We start from the raw sequence: 27,179 nt of genomic DNA on the forward strand, positions 1-27,179 counted from the left end.
TTCTGAGTAGACAAATAGTTAAATGATTTAAATAAAACAATGAACAGAGATTTACAAGCTCTGGGTGTAAATCCCTGAACAAGATACAGACCCAATACAATTATGTGATGGATAAGAATACAAGCCCACAAACACAACTGGTGTACAGTAGATCCTGCACAGTGCACACTCTCAGACCAATATCAACACACATTATCCAGTGGACTCACACTGACAGAAATCTGAAGAGATAGTCCAGGACTCCCAGTCTATAAATAGTAGGATTCCTTGCTGGTCTCCCCAGTGTAAAAGACATTGCATTGATATATTGGTACAGAAAATAGATAGGCATATTCCTTGAAAGCATCACTTGGAGAGTCAAGAGGGTTGTTGAGTTAAATGTTTGCAGCTGCACACAGTATTGTTTGCATAGAATCTGTGTGTACACACATAAAGGGGCCTTGTGCAGTATTCTATTTATTTTACAAAAAGTCAAACTCAATGCACAGTAACTTCACAGATCTTGAAAAATAGAAAAGCATCTCTGCTTTGAAATTTCTAAGAGGATTTCTCTTAATGAGTGGTTATTCAAACTATTAACTGACCAGCGCTTTGTATACAGTATTCTCACAGTAAAACGCCACTGTTTCCAGTATGCAGAATCAATTCAATTGTTTATAGTGGCATACTCTTCTATACTGCATCAGCACTTTCTGAACATAAAGGAAAGTCCAAACCAGTCCAACTAAGGGTTAAGCTCTAAAGGACTGAGTGGGCAGTGGAGAAGGTGATAAAGTAACATTATCCATCTCCCCATTTGGCGTTATATGTGACTCCGATTTCCCAAACAGAGGGAGTCAAATATTATTTGTTGTAAATTAATCTTTTTCACATACATTTTATAGAAACATTCCAATATACATTAAATCTAAATTGTAACATGTCAGCATTCGTATGTTTGTCAAACACCAAATGCTTGTGTGGAGGTGTTAATGATTGTGTGTCACAAGGCCGTGTGTGTGAAAATGAGTCCACAAGGGTCTGATGACACGACCATGTGCTTCACAAGTACTAAAATAATGACTGACCCACAGCCTATTTCCAGTCAAAGCTACAATGACATCATTATATGCATCTGTTCTCTGTTACTCAGACAGCAAATTAAAGAAATCTCACCGAGGCCTTTGCTTTAGCAGTTGAAAAAAGGCCTCAGCTGATAAAAAAAGACAGGTCAACATCTCCCTGATCTAGTAACATGTCACATTTCAAATGGTTTTCAAGAGACACTCAACCAGTGAGCAGCAACCTCAAAACACTTCCATATACGCATCCCATGTGTTCTTACAGTGTTCAGTAAGCATTTACCCGGACTACAAAAGCAAAGCAAAACTATTTGGGTTTGAAATCACACTATTCTGAGCATCACAGAAAGCGCACAGGCAGAGACCTGATCCGATTGTCCATTACACTTCAAAGGCCAAAAAGAGAATGCTGGAATCTCACACACATACTACCTGAACCACACACACACTTTCACCATTCACACCATCAGTATACAGACATCCCTCTAAAACAATTCAAACACACACAATCTGATTTGCACACACTACCAGAGCTACACAGACACTTTCTGATACAAGCTTGTGAGCCACACACACTCCCTAACTGAAGAGCTTCACAAAGCAGCCCTGGCAGTAGGGCTTGTCGTTCTGATCCTTGAAGGTGCCCTTGTTGAGCTGCTTGAGGCAGAAGGCACAAACAAAGTGCTCCGGGTGGAACTTCCTGCCCATGGCTGTGATGCAGCGGCCGGTGATGGGCTTCTGACAACCCGAGCAGAGGGAGCCTCGCTGCTCGTGGTAGTGCACCTCACAGTAGGGCTGCCCATCATGCTCAAAGAAACTCCCATTCACAAATGGAGTGAAGCACTCCTGCATACCCAGAGAGAGAGAGGAGAGTAATGAGTAAGTACAAGTCAGGACACTTCAACATGAATGCCTTTATATAAAGGGAAATAGGCCGATTACAGACCCTGCAGACAAAGCACTCTGGATGCCAAAGGGAGTTTAGTGCAGAGATGTAGTTCTCTAGAATGGCTCGGGCACAGCCGCCACATTTCGGTGCAAACATGTCAAAGTAGTCCTTCCTACAGTACGCCTTCCCATCCTTCTCATGGAAGCCTTCAGGAGACGCATACAGATCATGAGTTCTGCACCAGACTCAATAAATGGTCATTTCAAGTGAGCTCCAAGAATGGGTAAAACTCACCTTCTGGGCCAAAGAATGATCCACACTGAGCACAGAAGAAGTGTTCAGGATGCCATGTCTTGTCCAACGCAGTCACAACTTTCTGTAAACATAGGAACAGTTACTCTATGCTAGCTGCCATTGCTACACTGGATCTTTGGACTGCCTAAGTTGAAATAATATACACCGAACAAATCAAATCAAGCATGGAATGCAACGCAATGTGCTTTACAGGAAAAATTAAATAAAACAAAAATCAAATATAAAAGATTTACTACACAACAAAACGAGAAAAAAAACAAAAGGATGGCTAAAATATATGTTTCAAGATCTTTAATTAAATATGTCCACAGCTTCGGCCCCCCTCAGGTTCTTTGGCAGGCTATTCCAGAAGCCGGGGGCATAATAACTAAAGGCTGCCTCTCCATGTCTCTTGGTTCTAGGCTTTGGGATAGTTAAAAGGCAAGTGTCAGAGGACCTTGGGGGACCTACTAGGTACATAACTTAAAAGCATGTCTGACATGTATTGGGCTGCACAATCCTGGATTGATTTAAAAACCAATAGAATAATCTTAAAATTACTTCTAAAACTCACAGGCAGTCAGTGCAGAGACCTTAAAACCGGTGTAATGTGTGCTCTCAGTCTGGTCTTGGTCAGTACCCGTGCTGCAGCATTCTGTATGTTTTGCAGTTGACCAATGGCTTTCTTGGGTAGACCAGACAGGAGAGTATTACAGTAGTCAAGCCTGCACGTAATGAAAGCATGGATGAGTCTCTGTATCAGTCAGAGAGAAAGAGCCACACCCTGGCAACGTTCCTCAGGTGGTAAAAACTATTTTGGTCACATTCATATTGTGCGATTCAAAATTTAGTTCAGAATCTAAAATAACACCTTGGTTTTTTACCTTTATTGCCCGTGAATTAAAATGTGGGGCTAGATTCTCCCTGTGCTTTGGCTCTAACAATAAGCACCTCGGTCTTGTCTTGATTTAGCTGGAGGAAGTTGTGAGCCATCCAAATCAAATCCAATTTTATTTGTCACATACACATGGTTAGCAGATGTTAATGCGAGTGTAGCGAAATGCTTGTGCTTCTAGTTCCGACAATGCAGTAATAACCAACAAGTAATCTAGCTAACAATTCCAAAACTACTACCTTATAGACACAAGTGTAAGGGGATAAAGAATATGTACATAAGATATATGAATGAGTGATGGTACAGAGCGGAATAGGCAAGATACAGTAGATGGTATTGAGTGCAGTATATACATATGAGATGAGTATGTAAACAAAGTGGCATAGTTAGTGGCTAGTGATACATAAGGATGCAGTAGATGATAGAGTACAGTATATACGTATACATTTGAGATTAATAATGTAGGGTATGTAAACATTATATTAGGTAGCATTGTTTAAAGTGGCTAGTGATATATTTTACATAATTTCCCATCAATTCCCATTATTAAAGTGGCTGAAGTTGAGTCAGTGTGTTGGCAGCAGCCACTCAATGTTAGTGGTGGCTGTTTAACAGTCTGATGGCCTTGAGATAGAAGCTGTTTTTCAGTCTCTCGGTCCCAGCTTTGATGCACCTGTACTGACCTCGCCTTCTGGATGATAGCGGGGTGAACAGGCAGTGGCTCGGGTGGTTGTTGTCCTTGATGATCTTTATGGCCTTCCTGTGACATCGGGTGGTGTAGGTGTCCTGGAGGGCAGGTAGTTTGCCCCCGGTGATGCGTTGTGCAGACCTCACTACCCTCTGGAGAGCCTTACGGTTGTGGGCGGAGCAGTTGCCGTACCAGGCGGTGATACAGCCCGACAGGATGCTCTCGATTGTGCATCTGTAGAAGTTTGTGAGTGCTTTTGGTGACAAGCCGAATTTCTTCAGCCTCCTGAGGTTGAAGAGGCGCGCTGCTGCGCCTTCTTCACGATGCTGTCTGTGTGGGTGGACCAATTCAGTTGGTCTGTGATGTGTACGCTGAGGAACTTAAAACTTACTACCCTCTCCACTACTGTTCCATTGATGTGGATAGGGGGTGTTCCCTCTGCTGTTTCCTGAAGTCCACAATCATCTCCTTAGTTTTGTTGACGTTGAGTGTGAGGTTATTTTCCTGACACCACACTCCGAGGGCCCTCACCTCCTCCCTGTAGGCCGTCTCGTCGTTGTTGGTAATCAAGCCTACCACTGTTGTGTCGTCCGCAAACTTGATGATTGAGTTGGAGAGCACACATTACACCGGTTTTAATCCAAGTAGTTAAATCACTAATACCGTCTAATCATTTATCCGTGGAGCTGAAACCCTCTGGTGACACAGAAAGGAAAAGTTGTGCATCGCCTGCGTAGCAGTGAAAATCAATGCTGTGCTTTCTGAGAACTCTGCCAGGGGGTAACATATATAAACTGAGCAGTACCGGATCCAAAAATCAAACCTTGTGGAACACCACAGGTGATATGTATAAATCGGAGTTATGTTCACCAAGGGTGACAAACTCAAATAAATGTAAAAAACTCTTGACCCGTTAAATAGGTCCTAAACCAATTTAGAACTGGACCGGAGAGGCCAACCCACCTCTCCAGTCTGTCCAGAAGGACATCATGGTCAACAGTGTCGAAAGCAGCACTTAAATCTAAGAGTACAAGGACAGAGAGCTGTTTGGCATCTGTGTTGGCTCAAAGATTATTTTAGTTAGTGGTAAATTGAGTTGGTACTAAAAAAAAAAAAAGCGGTTTGAAAACCAATTTCTCCAGAATTTTGCTTAAGAATGGAAGGTCGGAGATTGCTTTTTGTGCGTATGGAAAATGTCTGGGATCTTGAAACATGGGACCAACACTTTACATGTTGCGTTCATATTTGTGTGTAGTGTAGTTATTTTTGTAGTATAGGTGTTTACTTACATCCAGTATAGGGCCGTTACAGTAGTGGCAGCGTGGGGAGAACAGGTTGTGGTAGTCCATCTCACAGTAGGGCGCTCCGTCACGCTCAAAGAAGTTTCTGGAACCTATCTCCTCCTGACAGTGGCTACACACAAAGTGCTCTGGGTGCCATGTGCGCCCCATGGCAGTAACCACCTGGACAAACAGAGACAGTATATTTCCATTTACCATGTCAACAAAGCTCTGCAATTCAATTGAAAGTAACTTGAAGTTAGAGCGAGACCATGATCTTAGAAAGGCCACCAGAGCCTGATCTATGGCCCACCCAAGCCCCTCACCTGTCCCACGATGGGTTTACAACATGCCCCACACACTCCCTTGGCCACAGTCTGCACACCCAGTTTATGGAGGTCAGACTGCAGACTGCCGAGCATGTTGTCCAGCTTGTTGACCTGTGTTGGGGGGCCTCCAGGGCTACCTTTCCCCTGGGCCATGATCTGTCAAAAGATGGAGAGTGAGAGGACAGACACCAGAGTACAGTGCATTCTCTCATAAAAATAAATCTGAACAAATAACTAAACTGTGAGTGAACTAAAGGAAACTGAAGCCAGTGAGAAATAGAAGGATTTCCACCATATCAGAAATAGAAAAGGTAGAGAGATCCATGCCTGCATTGGAGGAAAAATTGGGTCGTATTCTGTTTGACAGCCAATGGACACCAGGACCTTGGGGGGAGGTGGTGGTGGTGCAGGCTGCACTGGTGGAGGGGGCACTGGGGCTGGAGCAGCAGGTGGAGGGGGCTCTGGCTTGGGGGCAGGGGGCTGCTGTACTGGGACCGGTGGGGGTTGTACCAGAGGAGGTGGGGGAGGGATGGGTTCCTGGGGTGGAGGAAGTTGAGGGGGCAGGGGAGGGGAGGAGGTAGGGGAGCAGGGGTCTGCTTAACAGCTGGGGGTCTCCTAGGTTCTTCTATAATAGGAGGGTGACAAGGGGCTGGGGGAGACTGGGGTGGGGAAATGACCCTCCTCTGAGGTATAGGTGACTCCGAGGGAATAATGATCTGAGAAGAGACAGACGATGACAGAGGGAGAGAGAAAATTAAAGGTAAAGAACAGAAAGTGAAACTTGAGAAGGTAAAAAAATAATATCTGGGATGGTGTGATCCTGTTGTGATCGTATCCAGGCCAACCTTGTCCACCTCATTCGCAGCCCCATCGCCACGGAAACGCTGTGGCTTGGACATGACGATGACGCCCTCAGTGAGCCAATCGTCCGGCTGCTTGCGCCGGCGGTCAGCCAATCGGCCAATCCCCAGCTTCCCCTGCAGCTCCTCTATGAGGCGGTCCTGTGAGCTGCTCTTGTTGACGATGATAGGGCCCATCCGCCCCTTCCGGGGGTGACCCTCTCGGTACATGGGGTGCACATTGGGGGTCTCCTTGGTGCGCCTTATCACAGACTTAAGCTAGAAGGAGAATGAGCATCAGGACTCCACTGTGATCCAGTTACAATACCACAGACCGGGTGAGTGGTTCAGTTCAGAGGAAGCACCATTCCAGTTCACTCAAAGCCAAAGGCAGCCATCTCCTCAAGGGTATCTATCAGCAGTGGGTGAAGGCGTGTCCAAAGGAATGTGTCAGTGAGCTCAGAGTCACACTCCATGCTGTATTACATGCTCAGTCCCCATCTCACCCCCTACCCATCACACAGTCCCATTTGTTCTCTGACCGTTAAGCAGAACACAGTTGGGCAAGATGCGGGCATCATGCTGACGCAACAAGTGAGGTAGTCATAGGATGCAGTCACAACTCAAATTGTTTGGTTTTAACAAGACATGCCAACAAAGGTCACAGCCAGGCAGTACTGCTGAGCATTCAGTGCTTTTTCAAGTCGGTTCGATCATTGAAAAATAATCACGGTTTTGATTATTAACGGACAAGTAGGCGGGGGCGCAATATATTGTCATTGTAGTTAATTACCAGGTATTCTGTGTTGAACTATGTAGAATATTGGCCTGTTGGAAACTACAACTCCCTACATCGCAAAGTTCGGGCTTAATCTGATTTCTCTATAGAAACTGGGCCTCAAGCTCACAAAAAAAACGAAAATAAAAACGGTATTCAAACTTGACATTGGTCAATTTGTTGTTAGAAACAAACAAAAAAATAACCAACATGTCGCTTAATTGCTCATCACTACCAGGCAGTCAACAATAAGAGACTGCAGTAGCAGCAAACATCCAGAAGTGCACATTGTAAGGACAGTATCTACACACACACACACACACAATTTGTCAAACAGATGTTTTGGTATCACACCAAGCCATTTCTGCCATCTCAGAAAGATAGTTTTGTATGAATGACATTTAACTCTGTTGTTTCTATGTGTGTTTGTGCAGAACAGCACAGTGTGGTGGTGAGAGCTGTCCCATACATGTCCAGATGCAGAGACCCTGTCCATGGTGGCAGGCTGCAGCAGAGGTAGGTCCATGGCAGCATCAGGAGTTCCAGGGCAGGAGGAGCCATCCAGGGACTCATCCATCCAGCTGGCCTCAGTCATCGGGGTCATGCTCCCATCTGTATAAGGTCTCTCTGTATAAGGAGTCATACTACCATCCAGTCCATCTTGGAGACACATGTTCAGCTCCACATCAGCCCAGTCCATGAGCTCCCTGTACCCATCTATGTGTCCACTCATTACTGACCCATCCCGGGTAATTGTCCCCTCACGGGTACTTGCCCCATCCCGGGTACACCCGGTAGTGTCTGGCTGAACCTCCCTTCTTTCTAAGGGCATGATGACCTCCTCATGTACCTCCTGCACCACTTCTCTCTTCAGCGGAGGTGCCTCCCCCTTCAGCTGCAGTGTGTCAGTAGGGACTCTATCGTTCTCCATCTTGGTGAAACTCATGGCCAGCAGCTTATCCAGGGCTTCATCCAGAGAGGGCTCAGCTGCAGGGACTGGCTCCAGATCTCTCCTGGAGATCGTGGGGCTGGTGAGAGCTGGGGGAGAGGGAGACTTGGGAGAAGCGACCAGAGATGGTGAGGGGGCTTTAGAAGCAGTGAGAGGAGGACTCTTGGTGACAGAAGCATGGAGAGGTGAAGGAGTCTTGGAGGTAGAGACAGGAACAGGACTAAGACTCTCGGTAGTGGTTGGAGTAGAGAAACATAGATCCATGTCAGTCAGGGGACTGGTGCTCTTGGTAACAGTAGGGGGAGTTGTACCAAGTTCTAGAAATGAACTATGGGATTTTAAGGGGATATTGTCCAGGGTGACACTGGCTGAGTTCAGTGATGGTTTAGCAGCATTAGGAGGACTTGTGTATGTGCTAAGTGAAGGGTTGGAGTGGTTGAGGGCTACCAGAGACTTCTGACGAGACGACAGGATGGTCGCAGAGACGTCGATGACAACTTTTGGTTCTGGGTCACTCTCTGCAAATGACAGAGGGCTCTGGGAGGTTACAGTAGCTGGGGGAGGGCTTGATAATGAGGGATGTGGAGGGGACACTGCCCCCCCTGAGTCCCCACTTTCCTCCTCTATGTGCAGCTCCCATGCAGGTAGAGAGAAAAGAGGAGAGTCACAGGCAGGTTGAGAGGATGAGAGGGAGGAGGGGGCAGCTGCAGCAAGGGAGGAGCAGGTATGTGGAGGAGGATGGACCTCCAGAATGATGCTGGGGGAGGTTCCTGCCTGATCAAGCTGAAGGTCAGAGTTCATAGACCCCAAGGAGCCGAGGACAGGCTAGAGGACAGGACAGGCAGGAGAGAGGAAAGGGACACCACAAGAAAAGGAAGATATTAAAGAGAAATAATCAGATTAGAAAATAGATATAGAATTAAAAAGGTATCTATACTAAAGGATTTTTCATGAGGTAATAAGAGGACAAGCGTAAGACACACACACACCTTGAAGTCGGAAAGGGAGGCCATGAGCTCATCAAGTTCGCGTGTGGCACAGGAAGCTGACATTCTGGCCTGCTGCTGAGAGGAAGAGTCCAACTCATTGTGAAGGACAGAGGGGCTGCAGAATACACAAACAAAACATGATCACACACAATCCAACATTGACCTCCTCCTTTTTCATTTAATCCTAATATGTGATCAGATGGAGCACCCAAACACAGGCTACAGTTGATTATTAACATGATCTCATTGCTAGCTAGCTTGTATCCTATAATTCAAGGTGATGACAAACTCCTTGTCCATCTGTGATTTTTGAATAGGAGTAACTGCCAATCTGCTTACCTGGGAGTGGGTACAGAGCCCTCCAGCTCATCCAGCAGACTCTCCACAGTGGGCCGGCCCTCCTCCACCGCCTGCCTCCCGTTCCGTTTGGTCTTCTCCTGAGACGGAGGGCTCACCATGACGTCAGGGGGAGCCCCGTTCTCCTGCACATAGTGGGTTATGCTGCAGGACGGCAGGGGTGGGGCTGTTTCCTCTGTGGGTAGAAAGGACAGTGGGACATGATATCATCACAGTATTATGCAGTAAACACATACTGCAAAGACAAGAGAGAAGTTCCGCTTAGGTAACATAAACACCAAAACCTAGTGAAAAATGATGTAGGATGTGTTTAGCTGTCTGTGTACCTGTGGTGGGGAAGGAGGGAGAGTTCTGCTGGACAGCGTTGAGCTCCAGGAGTAGCCTGTCCAGCTCTGACAGGTTACTGCCCAGAGCTGAGCTCATAGCAGCCGCAGACTGGTCAGCAGGCTTCTGTTTGTTGGGGAAACTGACAGAGGCAGAGAGACAATGCTTTGTCAATTGTGTTTGAGTATAAAACAGTGACAGACAGTATAGTAGCCTCCCAGTGGGGGTGCCTTCCTAAAGATCTGTTCCTATGGCCCTCCTGCCTACCTGTACACGTGGTCCTCTTCAATGTGGGACAGGGGCGGGCTGCTACTGTCCCTGGACCATAAGCTCTTCGGAGCTGAACCCAAGGACTGCAGAGGAGGACATTCACTAAGTTTAGTCGTGAAAAGCCATTTAATGAATGAGATGTGTGAGTCTGAGTTGTGGTTCTGAGGTACAGTATGACTGACCTGTTGGGAGGAGTGGTGGGAGTCCAGGGAGTCTATCACAGAGCCATTCAGAGCCTCAGCCGAGGGAGGGGGTGGCACCGGGGGAGGGACTGACACATCCTGGTAGGAGTTCCCTCCAGTGGGGAAGGAGTAGGGGGTCTCCTCAGACAGGAACACAGGATGCTTGGAGATGTGGGACGTCGTGGATTCCAGGTCCGCCAACAAAGCGTCTGAGAAGGAGAGAGATACCTCCATTGTTACACAGCATACACTCAGTCAAACATTACAGGCAGAAATACACAAACCAAGGCTGCCTCTGTATCATTACATCAACACAAAATGTTTTTTTTTTTTAAAGAATGAGGGTGGACATTTGTTTCCCCTCTTTCTGGAGCAAATCATTCATAGAAGATCAAGATGCAACACGACTTCTATGCTTAGCATCAATGTGAATGTGACAGATTTAGTTATTTTGCCTCCATTAGACTGAAAATAATTCAAAGCGCCCAGCATCTGGGCCTCTCCAGCTGGAGTCTACTGAGCGACGGGTGTCTGTAAACTAACAATGCCCATGTGTACCGGTCAGCCTCTCACTCCAAAAAAAAGCCTGCTCCCAAGGCCCCCTCCACCAGGAGCCAAGTTTAGGCCCTGTCATAATCACAGCTCGACACAGACAAAGCCCCAGTGTCATTTCTAAACCCACTACAGTCTGGTTAACATCTCCCCTGAAACCCCCACCTTCCTCGCTCCATCAATCTTTCCATCAGGCTCTAATAGATTGCTGCTTTCAGTAAGTACCTGGCGAGCAGTCTTTGCTTGTCCATCGTTCCTTCCGTCTGATTGTCTTCCTAACAGAAAAACGCCTTTCTTAACCTGTTGCCCTTTTCAAAAGGCTTTGTGTGAGTGTGGACATCAGACAGACTCAGAAAGACAGACATCATATACATCTCCTCCAGGGCTATCCTGTGTACAGCATTAGTGTCCCCTGGAATACCAGAACAAAATAGACCCTTACAGCACACACTCCATCCATCCTCAGTCAGTCAAGCATAGCCTGTTCAAATGTTCCTGTTCATACTGGATGGTGTCAAAGGGAATCCTTGTCGTCAACTCCATATAACAGAACCAAGTCAATTCAAAAGCCACCCCATAAGACTAGTTTCTCTGAATCATATGAGCCAATTTACATAAATCAGCTTCAAACCAAGAGAACATTAAAATAGGCTAAACTAAATTATATGATAAATGGACAGTCTGTAAGATGCCAACATTACTACAACTTTGAGGTGAACAACAAATAGACAAATAATTTTTTACAGACCACAGTCCAAAAGTCCCTCTTCAGTCACACAAAATCCTCTTTGCAAGAAGAAAAACAAAAGCAAAAAAACAGACAAATGAAGATGAAATAAAGTTCAGAATATTCAAGCTTTTCTGGGTAAAATGCCCCCTTACTATCCTCCTGATATGCCACCTGACAGATCCAGTACCCAGAAGTGTGTGCAATGGCTTATGCAGCCAGAGAGGGACAGAGATAGACAGAGGACTAGCTAGTGTCCTGTCTGTTGAGGGTGTGGTTTGGAGGCAGGGGGACAGAGACACACTGGATATTAACCCCAACAATATTTTGTTTATTTATTTAACTTGACAAGTCAGTTTAAGAACAAATTCTTATTTATAATGACGGCCTACCCGGGCAAACCTGGACGACGCTGGCCCAATTGTGCGCCGCCCTCCCTCCCTCCCACTTACCCTCCAACTCACCCAGGGATACATTTCACGCTCATAATAATCAAGTCTGTGTCTACTTCTGTAAACAGTCAAATATTGTGCTCCATTTTCAAAAATAATTCCCAGAAAGATTTTTAAAATTGCCATCAACAACATCTCTATTGTTCATCCTTAACAACTTTATTTGAATAGGACTGTTAATTGTTCTGTGGGAACAGAGCTTTCAGTTGAACCTATCACTACCACAGTACTTCCCCCACTGTTCATTCAAACCACAGAGACCCCAACCAGTAGCTAGGTGTTTAAGACCCCAACCAGTAGCTAGGTGTTTAAGACCCCAACCAGTAGCTAGGTGTTTACGTCATATAGTTAAACCAGCTAGGTGTTTAAGACCCCAACCAGTAGCTAGGTGTTTAAGACCCCAACCAGTAGCTAGGTGTTTACGTCATATAGTTAAACCACAGAGACCCCAACCAGTAGCTAGGTGTTTAAGACCCCAACCAGTAGCTAGGTGTTTAAGACCCCAACCAGTAGCTAGGTGTTTACGTCATATAGTTAAACCACAGAGACCCCAACCAGTAGCTAGGTGTTTAAGACCCCAACCAGTAGCTAGGTGTTTACGTCATATAGTTAAACCACAGAGACCCCAACCAGTAGCTAGGTGTTTAAGACCCAACCAGTAGCTAGGTGTTTACGTCATATAGTTAAACCACAGAGACCCCAACCAGTAGCTAGGTGTTTACGTCATATAGTTAAACCACAGAGACCCCAACCAGTAGCTAGGTGTTTACGTCATATAGTTAAACCACAGAGACCCCAACCAGTAGCTAGGTGTTTAAGACCCCAACCAGTAGCTAGGTGTTTAAGACCCCAACCAGTAGCTAGGTGTTTACGTCATATAGTTAAACCACAGAGACCCCAACCAGTAGCTAGGTGTTTAAGACCCCAACCAGTAGCTAGGTGTTTAAGACCCCAACCAGTAGTTTACGTCATATAGTTAAACCACAGAGACCCCAACCAGTAGCTAGGTGTTTACGTCATATAGTTAAACCACAGAGACCCCAACCAGTAGCTAGGTGTTTAAGACCCCAACCAGTAGCTAGGTGTTTACGTCATATAGTTAAACCACAGAGACCCCAACCAGTAGCTAGGTGTTTAAGACCCCAACCAGTAGCTAGGTGTTTACGTCATATAGTTAAACCACAGAGACCCCAACCAGTAGCTAGGTGTTTACGTCATATAGTTAAACCACAGAGACCCCAACCAGTAGCTAGGTGTTTAAGACCCCAACCAGTAGCTAGGTGTTTACGTCATATAGTTAAACCACAGAGACCCCAACCAGTAGCTAGGTGTTTACATCATATAGTTAAATCTATTTAAAGCTGTAAGTTCAGCAAGTAAGTCTGCTCAAAATAAGCTGCACCTGGTGCCGACATGCTGAACAAGGACTTACTAAAGTTGACGTCATCACCCTTACAATAAAGCCTTTTTTATTATTATTATTTTTTAAATCACTGGCCATCTCCCTATCCGGTCATTCACTTGGGAATTGATATCTTACACATTATGGTTTCCCAATAAAAGTGAATACTAAAACAATAAAAATCACACATGGCTAACCAGGTATGATATAGAGTATGTAGAAGAACTTCATGACCTTACTCCTGGCAGCGAGGAAAAGTTCCTCAGTATGTTGCCAGACTGGGATCTCTATTCTCTGCCTAGTACCACTAGACTACCACCCATTGCAACTACATCTGTGACACTGGCCAACCCCTGTGGTACTGATCAGTCAGAGATCTTAGTCCACATCTGATAAGTGTTTCAAGCAACGTATAGACTACGGTCAAGGGTATAGCTAACTCGATGACATACAGCGAAAGCTGGTACCCACTACCCACCTTCATTGTAAAGGAATTGTTTGTTAACAAACTAAAGAACAATGAGTAGAGGATATTTCAATCATAGCTAGAGGTCAGCCGCAATACACTTGCCTGTAGTGCTTTAGGCCAGGGCTACACTGACATTCAGCTTTACTGGAGTGCTTTAGGCCAGGGCTACACTGACATTCAGCTTTACTGGAGTGCTTTAGGCCAGGGCTATACTGACATTCAGCTTTACTGGAGTGCTTTAGGCCAGGGCTACACTGACATTCAGCTTTACTGTAGTGCTTTAGGCCAGGGCTACACTGACATTCAGCTTTACTGGAGTGCTTTAGGCCAGGGCTACACTGACATTCAGCTTTACTGGAGTGCTTTAGGCCAGGGCTACACTGACATTCAGCTTTACTGGAGTGCTTTAGGCCAGGGCTACACTGACATTCAGCTTTACTGGAGTGCTTTAGGCCAGGGCTACACTGACATTCAGCTTTACTGGAGTGCTTTAGGCCAGGGCTACACTGACATTCAGCTTTACTGGAGTGCTTTAGGCCAGGGCTACACTGACATTCAGCTTTACTGTAGTGCTTTAGGCCAGGGCTACACTGACATTCAGCTTTACTGTAGTGCTTTAGGCCAGGGCTACACTGACATTCAGCTTTACTGGAGTGTGAAAGTGGAAATGCCACTGGAATAAATTTGTGTTGATTGTCCCTCCTGTGGGAGGCAGCAATGAGTCCGACACCGATGAACTGTAAAATGGTCTGTGGCCTGAGTTGGTCTGGGGGGAGTTAGTGGCATTAAGGGGTGGGGGTAAAGGTTATGAGATTGGTAAAATCCAATCATTTTTCAGAGGAAATCCTGACTACTTTTGAAAAAAAGAGTATTATACAACTGTTCTATGGGAAACATTTATTCTGCCATTTGGGGATTCTAAGCAGGGCTAAATGCCAGAGAGATCAGTTCATCTGACTTTGTTTATTGCAGCTTCTATGACCTAAATAGATTTGCAATACATTCCTGTCCTGCCTTTTCATTGAAAGCATCTTAACATAAAGTCAATGTTCAAGCATAGGCCAACAGCCTTGTGTTGTGTGCAGACTGTATGTGCATTCTTTGGGTGGTGGGTACGTATAGATTCTTGCCTCGGTCCATAGCTCCCCTCCTAACTGTACCAAAGCCCTGCAGTCTTTATCTGACAGGCGGGAAGGTACATGGTGAATTCCACACATTCCACTGTCCGGCTCCGAGAGAGAAAGCAGCCAGGTAAACAGAGGAGGGTGGCAGAGGAGAGGCATGAGGTGGAGGCCAAGAATGGAAGAGAGGGATGATTTGGTTTACCCAGGGACTCTAAATATCAGTCATATGTAATCTACATGAAATGATCAAATATTAAGATAAAAACACAGAATACAATGTTTTGTAATACAGGCTATAATTGGCAAGACAGAAACCACCAGTCAATCAGTTGCACTACGACTAGGTTCCAGATGAGGAAAAAAAAAGAAAAACCTGGCTGTTTAGTTTAAAAACAATCAATGTACTACTCTATAATTTAGATAACAGGGTCAGATCAGAAAAGTACCACATACTTTAAATTGCAGGAGAAGAGATGTCAATGTGTATTACCCATGGCAGGCCCAGAGTGCCATGCTTCCCAGGTTAACAGGCAGACAGGCAAGCTAATCTTTCCCACATCTTTAACACATTGGATACAGTGATGGGCCACCAGGGTCCACGGGCCACCAGGGTCCACGGGCCACCAGGGTCCACGGGCCACCAGGGTCCACGGGCCACCAGGGTCCACGGGCCACCAGGGTCCACGGGCCACCAGTTTATAGCTGGGGGCAGAACTGGCCACAGCCCCACGTAGAAAGTAACACTATCCGGCCTTCCCAACATTATATTTATATCAATCAGGAGAGACAGGGGCCAGAGAGGGGTGGAGAGAAATACCACAGAGGAGAATAGCAGATAGGGAGAGGGAGTATACAGCACAGAGAGAGAAGGGTGAACAGGGAGTGTAAAGATACTGAAGGGAGTACAGACACAGTGAGAGAGAGGGAGTGGTGTGGTGTCTCAGAGAAAGACAGAAAGATCTTGAAGCAAGATGGGGTCAACGGCTTCAAAATAATCCCCACCAAAAATACCCGCCCAAGCAGCCCCATATCCGAAAGATGACACTCCCCTGAAGAGAGCGCTGGACCAAAATAAAAGCACTTCCCCACAGGCCAGTAAATCAGATGACAGGGGAAAGTCTAAAAGACCATTTTGACACACAGTCATGCTTAGACATTGAGAACAAACTCGCACCAATAGATTAGTGAGAGAGCCAGCAGCTACCATGAGTTTGTGTGTGTTGGAGGGGGTGTGAAAACCTCAAGGATAGACGGTCTTGTTTCTCTTCCCCAAGTTCAGCTTGTGCAACACTGAATCAAACCAACCAACCTCCAAAAACAGCCAGCCATCTTCCATTCTCTGTGGCCCTGTGGAATCCTCCACACTGAGCTATTTGAACATGCCCTGGGGAGTCCCAGCCTGAGTAATGTGGGAAGAATCCAGCAGGAACTCAGATTCCTGCTCCATTACACTGACCCATCAGGAAAATAATTAGCACTGTTCTCAGAGCCAAGAAACAAGGCCAGAGAGAGAGGGAAACAGTTGAGGAAATAAAGGCAAAAGACATGGTAGGAAAGAGGGCTTGACTAACTTTGATTGGTCAAAATTGTCCATAACAGCAGTGGCAGAGCATTCATTTCCTGGCCCTGAACACAGATTCTGCTCATTGTTTTCTCTTATGTTTCCTCAGGATGTGAGGCAGGGTTCATTGCCTAAGCAATGAGGTCAGTCATGCAGATCCCCCTCCCCCAGACTCAGAACAGGATGGGTGTGGAAGGAGCACAGAAAGAGCTGGACTGGACTGATTTACAGACAGGACACTCACATTAGTTCAGAAGGCAGGCCCACAAACATACAGTAGTGGTAGGCATACAGGGAGAAACCCTACAGGTCCCTGGGGGTGATGACTAGTCTGGTAACACTGGCCCACTGCTGACTTACTGAAATACAGAAACTCACCAACTGCCAAAGTTGTAAGGACAGCTATGTTGTTTAAGTTACAGAGTGTGGTTGGAAAATATCGTAAACATTTAGGACCACTAGTGTTGGGCGGTATCCAGATTTTCATTCCATTTCTGTACCATACCGGGGTATATGGTATTACCAAATGTGCACACAAGGGGCGCTATAAATAATATGTTTTTTGGGGGATGCACAAAACAATTTTAGGCACCAGGGATGCTGATCCAGGAGAGGATTGAATGTCTCGGTTGTAACCAAGAAGCTTGATATCTAGCCACTTAGCTAGGAAACCAAATGCATAGCTGGAGCCCTGAGCTAGATATAATTTGACACATCTTAGATTTCTTATAGTTATACTTAACTTATAAGCAGTGGCATAGCACCCCCGTGGCACCCCTGCAGCGCCCTCCCCAAAAATATATATTTTAAACAGTATTTCGAAATAAACATTTTAAACCGTATACAGGAGGTATCGCCCAAGCCTAAGGACCACACCATTTAACGTGCACCCAGTCCTCTCTTGAACAAGGGAATATGGCAATGTTTCTACAAGGTAATCAATGAACAGTCCACATCTCCTCAAAAGAGGATACAGGACCCTGAACAAATTCTACCCAAAAGCTAAATCGTTAGTCCATGTAGCCATTTGGTTATCTACCGGGACCCTTTTTGGACTAACTACGACTCATCACATATGCTGATGCTACTTTTTATCCTCTGTCACTTTAATCCTAGTTATATGTACATATTTACCTCAATCACCTCATACCCCTGCACATCGACTCAGTACTGGTATCCCTTCTATATAGCCAGGTTATTGTTACTCATTGTGCATCTATTATTAAGCGTTTTACTTTTCTATTATTTATCTTTCTGTAACGGCCGTTGTTGGTGGAAGAAGGTGAGGACCAAGGTGCAGCGTGGTATGTGTCCATATTTATTCAAATGAACACGGAAATAACAAAATAACAAAGAGAAACAACTGAAAACAGTTCTGGCTGGTGCAGACACACCACAGAACACAATAGAAAAAAGGCTCCCTAAATATGGTTCTCAATCAGGGACAACGATTGACAGCTGCCTCTGATTGAGAACCATACCAGGCCAAACACAGAAATAGCAAATCATAGAAAAACTGACAACCCACCCAACTCACGCCCTGACCATACTAAAACAAAGACATAACAAAAGAAACAAGGTCAGAACGTGACACTTTCTTTCTTTCATTCTGCATTGTTAAGGTAAGTAAGCATTTCACTGTTAGTCCACACCGGTTGTTCACAAAGCATGTAAAAAAATAAAAAGTGATTACTGTTCAGACTGCAACGTTGCCTCTCCTATAATGCTGTCCTCTCAACGAGCCGCCTACCTACACACCACGCACCACTCTTAGCTTAATGACTGGTCATGACATAAACGAAGGCTGCTTCAGCCCACAGGGACAGTCCATCTGTGTGTTTCCCAAGCATGGAGAGTCAATCATACAGGCTCCTGAGGAATTCACACAGAGAGGAGAGTGGGGACACGCCACACTAACACGCCAGTAAGACATGCCATCCGACACTGACTGTCACATGTGGGTAAAGACACATATCTGGGAGAAAGCTCAGCTGCACTGCAGCCACATCAGTAATGGTTCTGGGCCTTGTTCTGGACCTGGTTACCACCTGATCGGAGCTGCGTGAGACATGTCTCTGGAACGTTCACATGCCTTGTCTAACCTAGGGTTGCTCACACGGTACAACAGAATCCCCCCTGCTTTTTGGGAGGGTAGGAAATGGGGACATCTCTGGTACACTGGGCCAAGTAGAAAGAGGAGAGGATGATTGGGTTACACAGCTCTACGTCATCAGAGGAATCCCTGCAGAGACCAGGGAATAGGGTTTTACTAGGACACAGTAGGACTGACTGAGGGTACCAGATTGTGAAGAGCCCCTTCTTTACAGGGCCAGTGTGGAACAGTGGTGGGAGTTGGTGAGCCGTAACCCAGTAAGTATTTGGCCTTGATGTTAAGACATTCCACAGCAGCCTCTCCCCCTCCCTCAGGCCTGGCTTCCCCCGACTTAAGTGAGACAGCAGGCTCCCTATCAGTTAACAATCAGTCCTTTCACTGGCTCAGAGCAGCTTAACCATCTAATGAGCCATGGAGGTATTCTCAGATCAGGCCAAGCACAAAAGATGTCTCCTCATCCCTCCACTTAAACAAGTAAAAAAACATCTCACTGACATGCTATTTTGGGTCATTCATGCAGAACAACAGTGCCCATCAGCCAGCATGGTCAGCTAGATGCTTGGTCCCTAAAATGCACTGACACATGTAACCATGGAATATGATCTATGTGTACAAGTATGAACGGAGCAGGTTCGCGTACAGTAGGCTCTGCTATTTGAGGTATGCCGGGTTCCAGGCGTTTGTGTAAATATCTCTAGTACATATCTGTATCTGAGAAAGTCCTCTAGTCGTTTGAAGACCCATATTGCTGCAGGTCTGTAGGATACTCTAATGTCTGAGTATGTACTCTAAATATGACTACCCAGCTAACAAACATTCTCAGAACTTTAGAGAACGTTCCCTTAAGTCTCAATAGGTCATTAACTAACGTTATCATAGGAATGTTCCCGTGATGTCCTAGGAATGTTTCCAAGAGACCATCACCTTAAATGTTAAATAGAACGTCGTTACCTTGTTCTCAGAACTTAAGATATTAACAGTTCTAGACATGTTTCATGGGAGCGTTGAAAGAATATTAATGTCTCCAGTTCTGATGGTTAGGAGAATATTCCATCAACGTCCCACCCAACATACACAGAACATAGTTGCCATGTTATCAGAAAATAACTTGTCTAGAATCTTAATAGTTTAAGTGGAAACTCATCTTGTTACTGTTGCCCAGCCAATCAAGGCCCTGATTGGTGAACCACTGATCCACACAGAGCTCTCTCTGTCTGTTGGCAAGATTAGGGACACACACACAGTGCTTTTAACATAGTGTTCTCAGCTTCCATATTTGCCGCACATGATTTAATTGTGCATGTTCATTTATACATTAAGTATTATTCAGCATATCCTCACTCGGGAGTTGAACTCACAACCTCTTGGTTTACGATACGGTAATCTTCCTGCTACACCACCATGTCTGTGTCAGGTATCAGCTGATATGACTCTTCTCTCATCATTGATTTGATTTAAATTATTTCAGCAATTTAAGAGCTTTCGGTTTAGGGTTCTAATGTTGTTGGGGCATTTGACCCAGTTTTAATCTTACTCCTGAATCAGTATGATAAACTAGTTTGTCATTTTTCCAAATTAAAATGTCAAGAAGATGGAAAGTTGCGCAGCGAAATAGAATGAATAAATACTGGTAATTTATGAGGTAGTGGAAAGGTGGTCAATTTGTGCTCAAGGTGTAATCCTACAGATTCCCAGCTTTCAACGAGAAACTGATTTTAATTAGATACTTTTGGTCATGTAGTGTATGTAGACACCTGCTTGTCAAACATCTCATTACAAAATCATGGGCATTAATATGGAGTGGTCCCCCTTTGCTGCTTTTAACAGCCTCCACTCTTCTGGGAAGGCTTTACACTAGACGTTGGAACATTGTTCTGGGGACTTGCTTCCATTCAGCCACAAGAGCGTTAGTGAGGTCGGGCACCAATGTTGGGCGATTAGGCCTGGCTCGCAGTCGGCGTTCTAATTCATCCCAAAGGAGTTTGATGGGGTTGAGGTCAGGGCTCGGTGCAGGCCAGTCAAGTTCTTCTACGCCAATCTAGTCAAATAATTTCTGTATGGACCTCACTTTGTGCACCGGAGCAATGTCATGTTGAAACAGGAAAGGGCCTTCCCCAAACTGTTGCCACAATGTTGGAAGCACAGAATTGTCTAGAAGGTCAATGTGTTAAGGATTTCCCTTCACTGGCACTAAGGGGCCTAGCCCAAACCATGAAAACAGCCCCAGACCATTATTCCTCTTCCACCAAGCTTGTGTGCCCTACCACTTCACAGCTGAGCCATTGTTACTCCTAGACACTTCCACTTCACAATACAGCACTTACAGTTGACCAGGGCAACTCTAGCAGGGCAGAAATTTTACAAACTGACTTGTTGGAAAGGTGGCCACCTATGACCGTGCCAGGTTGAAGAAGTCACTGAGTCATTAAGGCCATTCTACTGCCAATGTTGATCTATGGAGATTACATGGCAGTGTGCTTGATTGTATACACCTGTTAGCAACGGGTGTGGCTGAAATAGCCAAATCCACTAATTTTAAAAGGTGTGTCAACACACGTTTGTATATAAAGTGTAAGATAGGGGTGTTGTCATTATTTGACATGAACATATTTGATAAGAATGTGAAGGTTGTGTGACTCCCCTTGTGGATCTCAAACCCAGGCCACCAGCACTTATGATGAACGCCATAACCACTGGGATATCCTTGGGACATGTGCTTGCTTAAAAGGCCAGTAGAGTTAGGACCTGTCCAGAAGCAAACCCTAACTCTTTCTCTGTAGGCACTTGTGAAACAACTAGATAGGTGTAAACAGGAGTAATATTAAAAAAAGGGTTATATGGCCCACAAACATTAGACAACTATACAAAAAGCCCTAAAATTGCTGACATAAGGGAATCAAATCAATGAGAGAAGTCAGATTAACTGATAACTGCAGTGGCAAACCGTGATCATCTGACCTAGGCTTTAGTTGTGGAAACAAATGACAATACATCAGATCAAATTGAGAAAAAGAACAGAAACAGAGCATCACTTAATGCACCCGACATTATATTATGTAGTCGAACCATTGCAGACTCTAGTGCAGGAGACGCAATGCTTTGAAAATCAAAAAGCAGCCGTGCTTCGGGCTGCAGCACACAAGGCCAGCACAGACAACAATTATTTTCTGTCCTCAGATAGAGAGCTGTGATACCCGGTGTGCAGATGAAGAGGTCCCAATAGAATAAGGGTACATCCTCGTATACCATGGATTGTATGTGTAACAAGGTTAGCAAAATGTTAACTAAAATAAAGTTTAAAAGTCACACAATGAACCTATTACAACTGGAGCAGGCCAACCCTGCTGGGTGTGCAGGTTTATGTTCCAGCCCAGCACTAACACACCTGATTCACTGTATTGAACATAATTGGTTAATAATCAAGTGCGCTATTGCTAGCTGGAACAGAAGTCTGCTCACCAGGTAGATCAAATCAAAGTTTGTCACTTGTGCTGAATACAACAGACCTTAGTGAAATGCTTACTTACAGGCTCAAACCAATAGTGCAAAAAAGGAATTAGGTGAACAATAGGTAAGTAAAGAAATAAAACAGTAAAAAGACAGGCTATATACAGTAGCGAGGGCTATAAAAGTAGCACGGTTACATACAGACATGGTTAGTCAGGCTGATTGAGGTAGTATGTACATGTAGATATGGTTAAAGAGACTATGCATATATGATGAACAGAGAGTAGCAGTAGCGTAAAGAGGGGTTGGCGGGTGGCGGGACACAATGCAGATAGCCCGGCTAGCCAATGTGCGGGAGCATTTGAGGTAGTATGTACATACAGTTGAAGTCGGAAGTTTACATACAATTAGATTGGAGTCATTTAAAACTCGTTTTTCAACCACTCCAAAAATGTCTTGTTAACAAACTATAGTTTTGGCAAGTTGTTTAGGACATCTACTTTGTGCATGACAAGTAATTTTTCCAACAATTGTTTACAGACCGATTGTTTCACTGTATCACAATTCCAGTGGGTCAGAAGTTTACATACACTAAGTTGACTGTGCCTTCAAACAGCTTGGAAAATGCCAGAAAATGTCATGGCTTTAGAAGCTTCTGATAGGATAATTGACATAATTTGAGTCAATTGGAGGTGTACCTGTGGATGTATTTCAAGGCCTACCTTCAAACTCAGTGCCTCTTTGCTTGACATCATGGGAAAATCAAAAGAAATCAGCCAAGACCTCAGAAATAAATTTGTAGACCTCCACAAGTCTGGTTCATCCTTGGGAGCAATTTCAAAACACCTGAAGGTACCAAAGGTCTTGAAATGTTCTGGATTGACCGACCTTCATGTCTTAAAGTAATGGACAGTTGTTTCGCTTTGCTTATTTGAGCTGTTCTTGCCATAATAGGGACTTGGTCTTTTACCAAATAGGGCCGTCTTCTGTATACCCCTCCTACCTTGTCACAACACAACTGATTGGCTCAAACGCATAAAGGAAAGAAATTCCACAAATTAACTTAACAAGGCACACCTGTTAATTGAAATGCACTCCAGGTGGCTACCTCATGAAGCTGGTGGAAAGAATGCCAAAAGTGTGCAAAGCTGTCAAAGGCAAAGGGTGGCTACTTTGAAGAATCTCAAATAAACAAATCAAAATATAACACTTTTTTGGTTACTACATGATTCCATGTGTTATTTCATAGTTTATGTATTCACTATTATTCTACAATGTAGAAAATAGTAAAAAATAAAGAAAAACCCTTGAATGAGTAGGCATGTCCAAACTTTTGACTGGACTATTGACTGGTACTGTAGCTTAAGGGGGCACCTTTGACACGACGACAAGGTGAAGGTGCTCGTTACTCAAATGGCACAACAGAATCATACAGATGGTCCACAGCATACAGTGTATTCACTAAGTATTCAAGCCTTCCCCACATTGTTACGTTACAGCCTTATTCTAAAATCGATTAAATTTTTTTTTTTAAATCCTTAATCTACACACAATACCCCATAATGACAAAACAAAAACAGGTACATAAGTATTCATTTACATAAGTATTCAAAACCTTTGCTATGAGACTCGAAATTGAGCTCAGGTACATCCTGTTATCCATTGATACTTGGAGTCCATTTGTGGTAAATTCAATTGATTGGACATGTTTTGGAAAGGCACACACCTGTTTATATTAGGTCCCACAGTTGACAGTGCATGTCAGAGCAAAAACCAAGCCATGAGGTCGAATAATTTGAGTCTTTCCTTTTCATGGTCATGGCTAGAAAGGATCCAACTTTTTTCAAATTAACATCATATTCTAGATTACATGGTTGCATTCAAGACAAGGTGTTTTTTTTTATTGATTGCTGTCAGTAGAGTAGGCCTAGGCTACCATCATATTATAAAATATTTGGCTAATGTCTCCAGTCAAAGTGTAGTACAGCTGCTTCAAATGCCATATTTTTCCCAATACAAGTAAAGAAACGTCTGATATAGCCTATAAGCCTGTGCCACTATGCACGTATTAATAGTCTAAATTATCACTATCCAATCTACTCTAAACATTAGGAATACTAGTCTTATGTTAGTCTGTAAATGCTAATAATAGAGGCATGTAGTTATTTGTTATAAAATGTGCCTTTTTATGGTGAAAAAAATGCTTCCACAAAACTTGACTCACTCAACACATGCCAATAGCTCGACTACAAGCTATCTAGCTAGCAAATATTGGGTTCAGGTCTTGATGGGCAAAAAGGATTTTTTCTTTTCTGACAGTTGAGTCATAGCTGCCATCAATGGTGTTTCATGATTCATGATTGTAAACATGTTTTTTTTTCCCCGTTGTCTTTCCTGCCTTGTTAGAGCAGCTAAACAATCCACATAAAATCACCAGGGTGATGAATCTATTAGTTTTAGGCACTGTTATCATGCAGTTTGGGGATGAAACTCGGCTGTTGTCGGAATAATTAATGCAATGGTCTTCCAACATGGCCAGCAGGAGGCGTCGTATGTCAACTGCAAACCCGATATTGGCTCAAATCTAGGTTGTGCCTTTAGAGTTAGAGAAAACTAAGGAAGAATTTCACTTCTCAAACCCCTGGCGTAGTCTGCTTGGTCTGTTTCGCAAATGTTCCTAGAAGTCTGGATATGTTGCACCTCTGGGTTTAGAAACTCTGGCCTAGACACCTCACTTTTTTTCCTTTCCATTTTTTTTATGGCCACCCATTGCAAGTCAAAATGTGATTGGTTCATTCCACTGTCACTCCAAAATTCTGCACTAATAGCTGAACGGCATAGGCCTTCTGTCCAGCTTCTGAAGGCCTAGCCAATGGCTGGCTGAGCTAGCTAGACTTTTCTACCCAGACACCACCAAAAGAAAATCCAGATTGAAGAGAAAAACCTATCCAGTTTGTGTTAACCCTTCCCTTTCCAACACAACCCAAAGCGATGAAATCAGGAGATTATTAAAAATGATTGAAAATATGAAAAATAAATTAAAACAATTAAAAATATATATACAGTACCAGTCAAAAGTTGATACACCTACTCATTCAAGGGTTTTTTCTTTATTTGGACTATTTTCTACACTGTAGAATAGCGAAAATATCAAAACTATGAAATAACATATATAGAATAATGTAGTAACCAAAAAAGTCAAACAAATCAAAATATATTTCAGATTTGAGTTTCTTCAAAAAAGCCACCCTTTGCCTTGAGAGCTTGGCCAAGCCCATCAAGGATCTGCTTGGTGAACCACTGATCCATTCACAGCTCTATTTTTGTTGGTAAAGTTTGGGGGACGCATGCACAATGCTTTTAATGGTGTTTTCAACTTACATATTTGACATACATGATTACAGTGTACATGTTAATTTAAATTGTTCTTCTTGCTACTGCACTTGAAGAAACGTTCAAAGTTCTTGACTGACCTTCATGTCTTAAAGTAATGATGGACTGTCATTTCTCTTTCCCTATTTGAGCTGTTATTGCCATAATATTGATCCGGTCTTTTACCAAATAGGGCTATATTCTGTATACCACCCCTACCTTGTCACAACACAACTGATTGGCTCAAACACATTAAGAGCCAAAGAAATTCCACAAATTAACATTTAACAAGGCACACCTGTTAATTTAAATGCATTCCAGGTGAACGGGAACTTCAGGCGACTGATACACAGGAATGTTCTTGCAACATTCCTATCAAACGTGTCTAGTACATTATTATATTGTATTCTGAGAACATGGCCATGTATGTTTGGTGTAATATTCCCCTAACCCTCAGGAAACTACATCAATGAGAACATTGTAACCACATTCTAGAGAAATTCTGTTTGACATTAAGGGAATTTTCACCTAACACCAAAATATGCTGAAGAAGGTGCTCAGAAGGTTTTTGCTAACATAAATAAAATGTATTTAATTAACGGAAAACTGGACACAGAGGAACCTTACAAAAATGATCTCCCTAGAATGGTTAGCTGGGTAGCCTTGGACAGGGGTTGGACATGAGACCCAGCCTTGGACAGTTCCAGCCTTGGACATGAGACCCATATATAAAAACAGAAGACACTCGGCCTGCTATCAGCACAGAACTACCACTAGAAATAAAGTCAGAGACAACCAAATACAAGTAGGGATCCAACCACTATATAATAAGTCAATATTTAGTTTCACTCATATGCCATGAATGTTGCCATTAAAAGTTAGTAAATCTAATTTGAGCAGGGTGCCTGTGGAGAAGGCACAACCATATTTGCCATACAATAAGTGACAATGGGCTTGATTAAAATTCAAACGGCAGACATACACTATTTATAACATTTCACATGTTTTTCTTATATTGAGATTGTGTCGCCATTTGGAACGTTTGGATAACACTGAACATAAAAGGCTATAACGTTACAAACTTGCTCCGTGTTACTTTGGCCAACTTCAAGCATCTGTACCAACTGCAATAAGACCGAGTTGTAGTAAAAAATAAATAATAATAAAATACGCCCATAACTCTTACGCCTACGATGGTAAAGTCAATCAATATGGGTGGAATCTCGTTTTTATACAAACAATGTTGACACCATCAGACGAACTTTTGCTAAAATGTTTGCATAAATTCTTATTTTTTAAATATTTTTTTTAAAGCTGACGAGTTTACTTGTTATTATTCAGTTCGAATGCGGGAAATCCGACATGAAAAGATCAACTGTTTAATTCGAAGCTTTTGTACGTAGTTTAAACTTTAAACCAACTCTCCCTGTTGGCTTCAGATATTTACAAAAATCCCAGGCCGTCGATTATCCCAAGACCTTGAAATCTCCGGCGCCTCGAAATACATTGTTTTCTCTCCACCCATACTTACCGCTATACTAAATATAAAAAGGCTGAGATTAGAAAAGGATATGGTGTGAACTTACCTAAATCTTCCATAATTCCAGAATTGGCTTCACCAGTTTAAAAAAAATTCGACGTCCGTGATTTCCTCTCAAAATCTGAATTAGTTTACTCACTGTGCTGAAGTTGGTTGGGAAGTACAATACATGACCGCACAGCGACGAGCACGCGCATCTATATACGCCGACATGAAGAGACCCCGGGTTGTTTAAATAACTTTGATAAAGGGCGGCCTCTAGCGAGTGAACTACATTTATACAAAGTACCATACTA

At 43.8% G+C, this 27,179-nt stretch overlaps 1 protein-coding gene across 2 annotated transcripts; it reads right to left on the bottom strand.

The window, feature by feature from the left end:
• Window positions 1-27,076, bottom strand: LOC115111495 (paxillin-like). Of its 2 annotated transcripts, XM_029637610.2 has the most exons (11): window positions 26,930-27,076; window positions 10,125-10,333; window positions 9,940-10,025; window positions 9,675-9,814; window positions 9,331-9,523; window positions 8,992-9,106; window positions 5,434-5,592; window positions 5,117-5,290; window positions 2,245-2,326; window positions 2,008-2,156; window positions 1-1,907 (listed from the first exon to the last, which is right to left on the bottom strand). In XM_029637610.2, exons 1-11 carry the CDS (start codon window positions 26,940-26,942, stop codon window positions 1,641-1,643), a joined length of 1,587 nt encoding a protein of 528 aa, XP_029493470.1. In that variant the 5' UTR covers window positions 26,943-27,076; the 3' UTR covers window positions 1-1,640. The 2 variants fall into 2 exon arrangements, with proteins under 2 accessions (XP_029493470.1, XP_064867583.1); XM_065011511.1 differs by lacking the exons at window positions 1-1,907; window positions 2,008-2,156; window positions 2,245-2,326; window positions 5,117-5,290; window positions 5,434-5,592 and adding an exon at window positions 6,464-8,827.
• Between the last annotated feature and the right edge of the window lie 103 nt (window positions 27,077-27,179).

The sequence above is a fragment of the Oncorhynchus nerka genome, linkage group LG27 (assembly GCF_034236695.1).
Source record: "Oncorhynchus nerka isolate Pitt River linkage group LG27, Oner_Uvic_2.0, whole genome shotgun sequence".
Taxonomy (NCBI): domain Eukaryota; kingdom Metazoa; phylum Chordata; class Actinopteri; order Salmoniformes; family Salmonidae; genus Oncorhynchus; species Oncorhynchus nerka.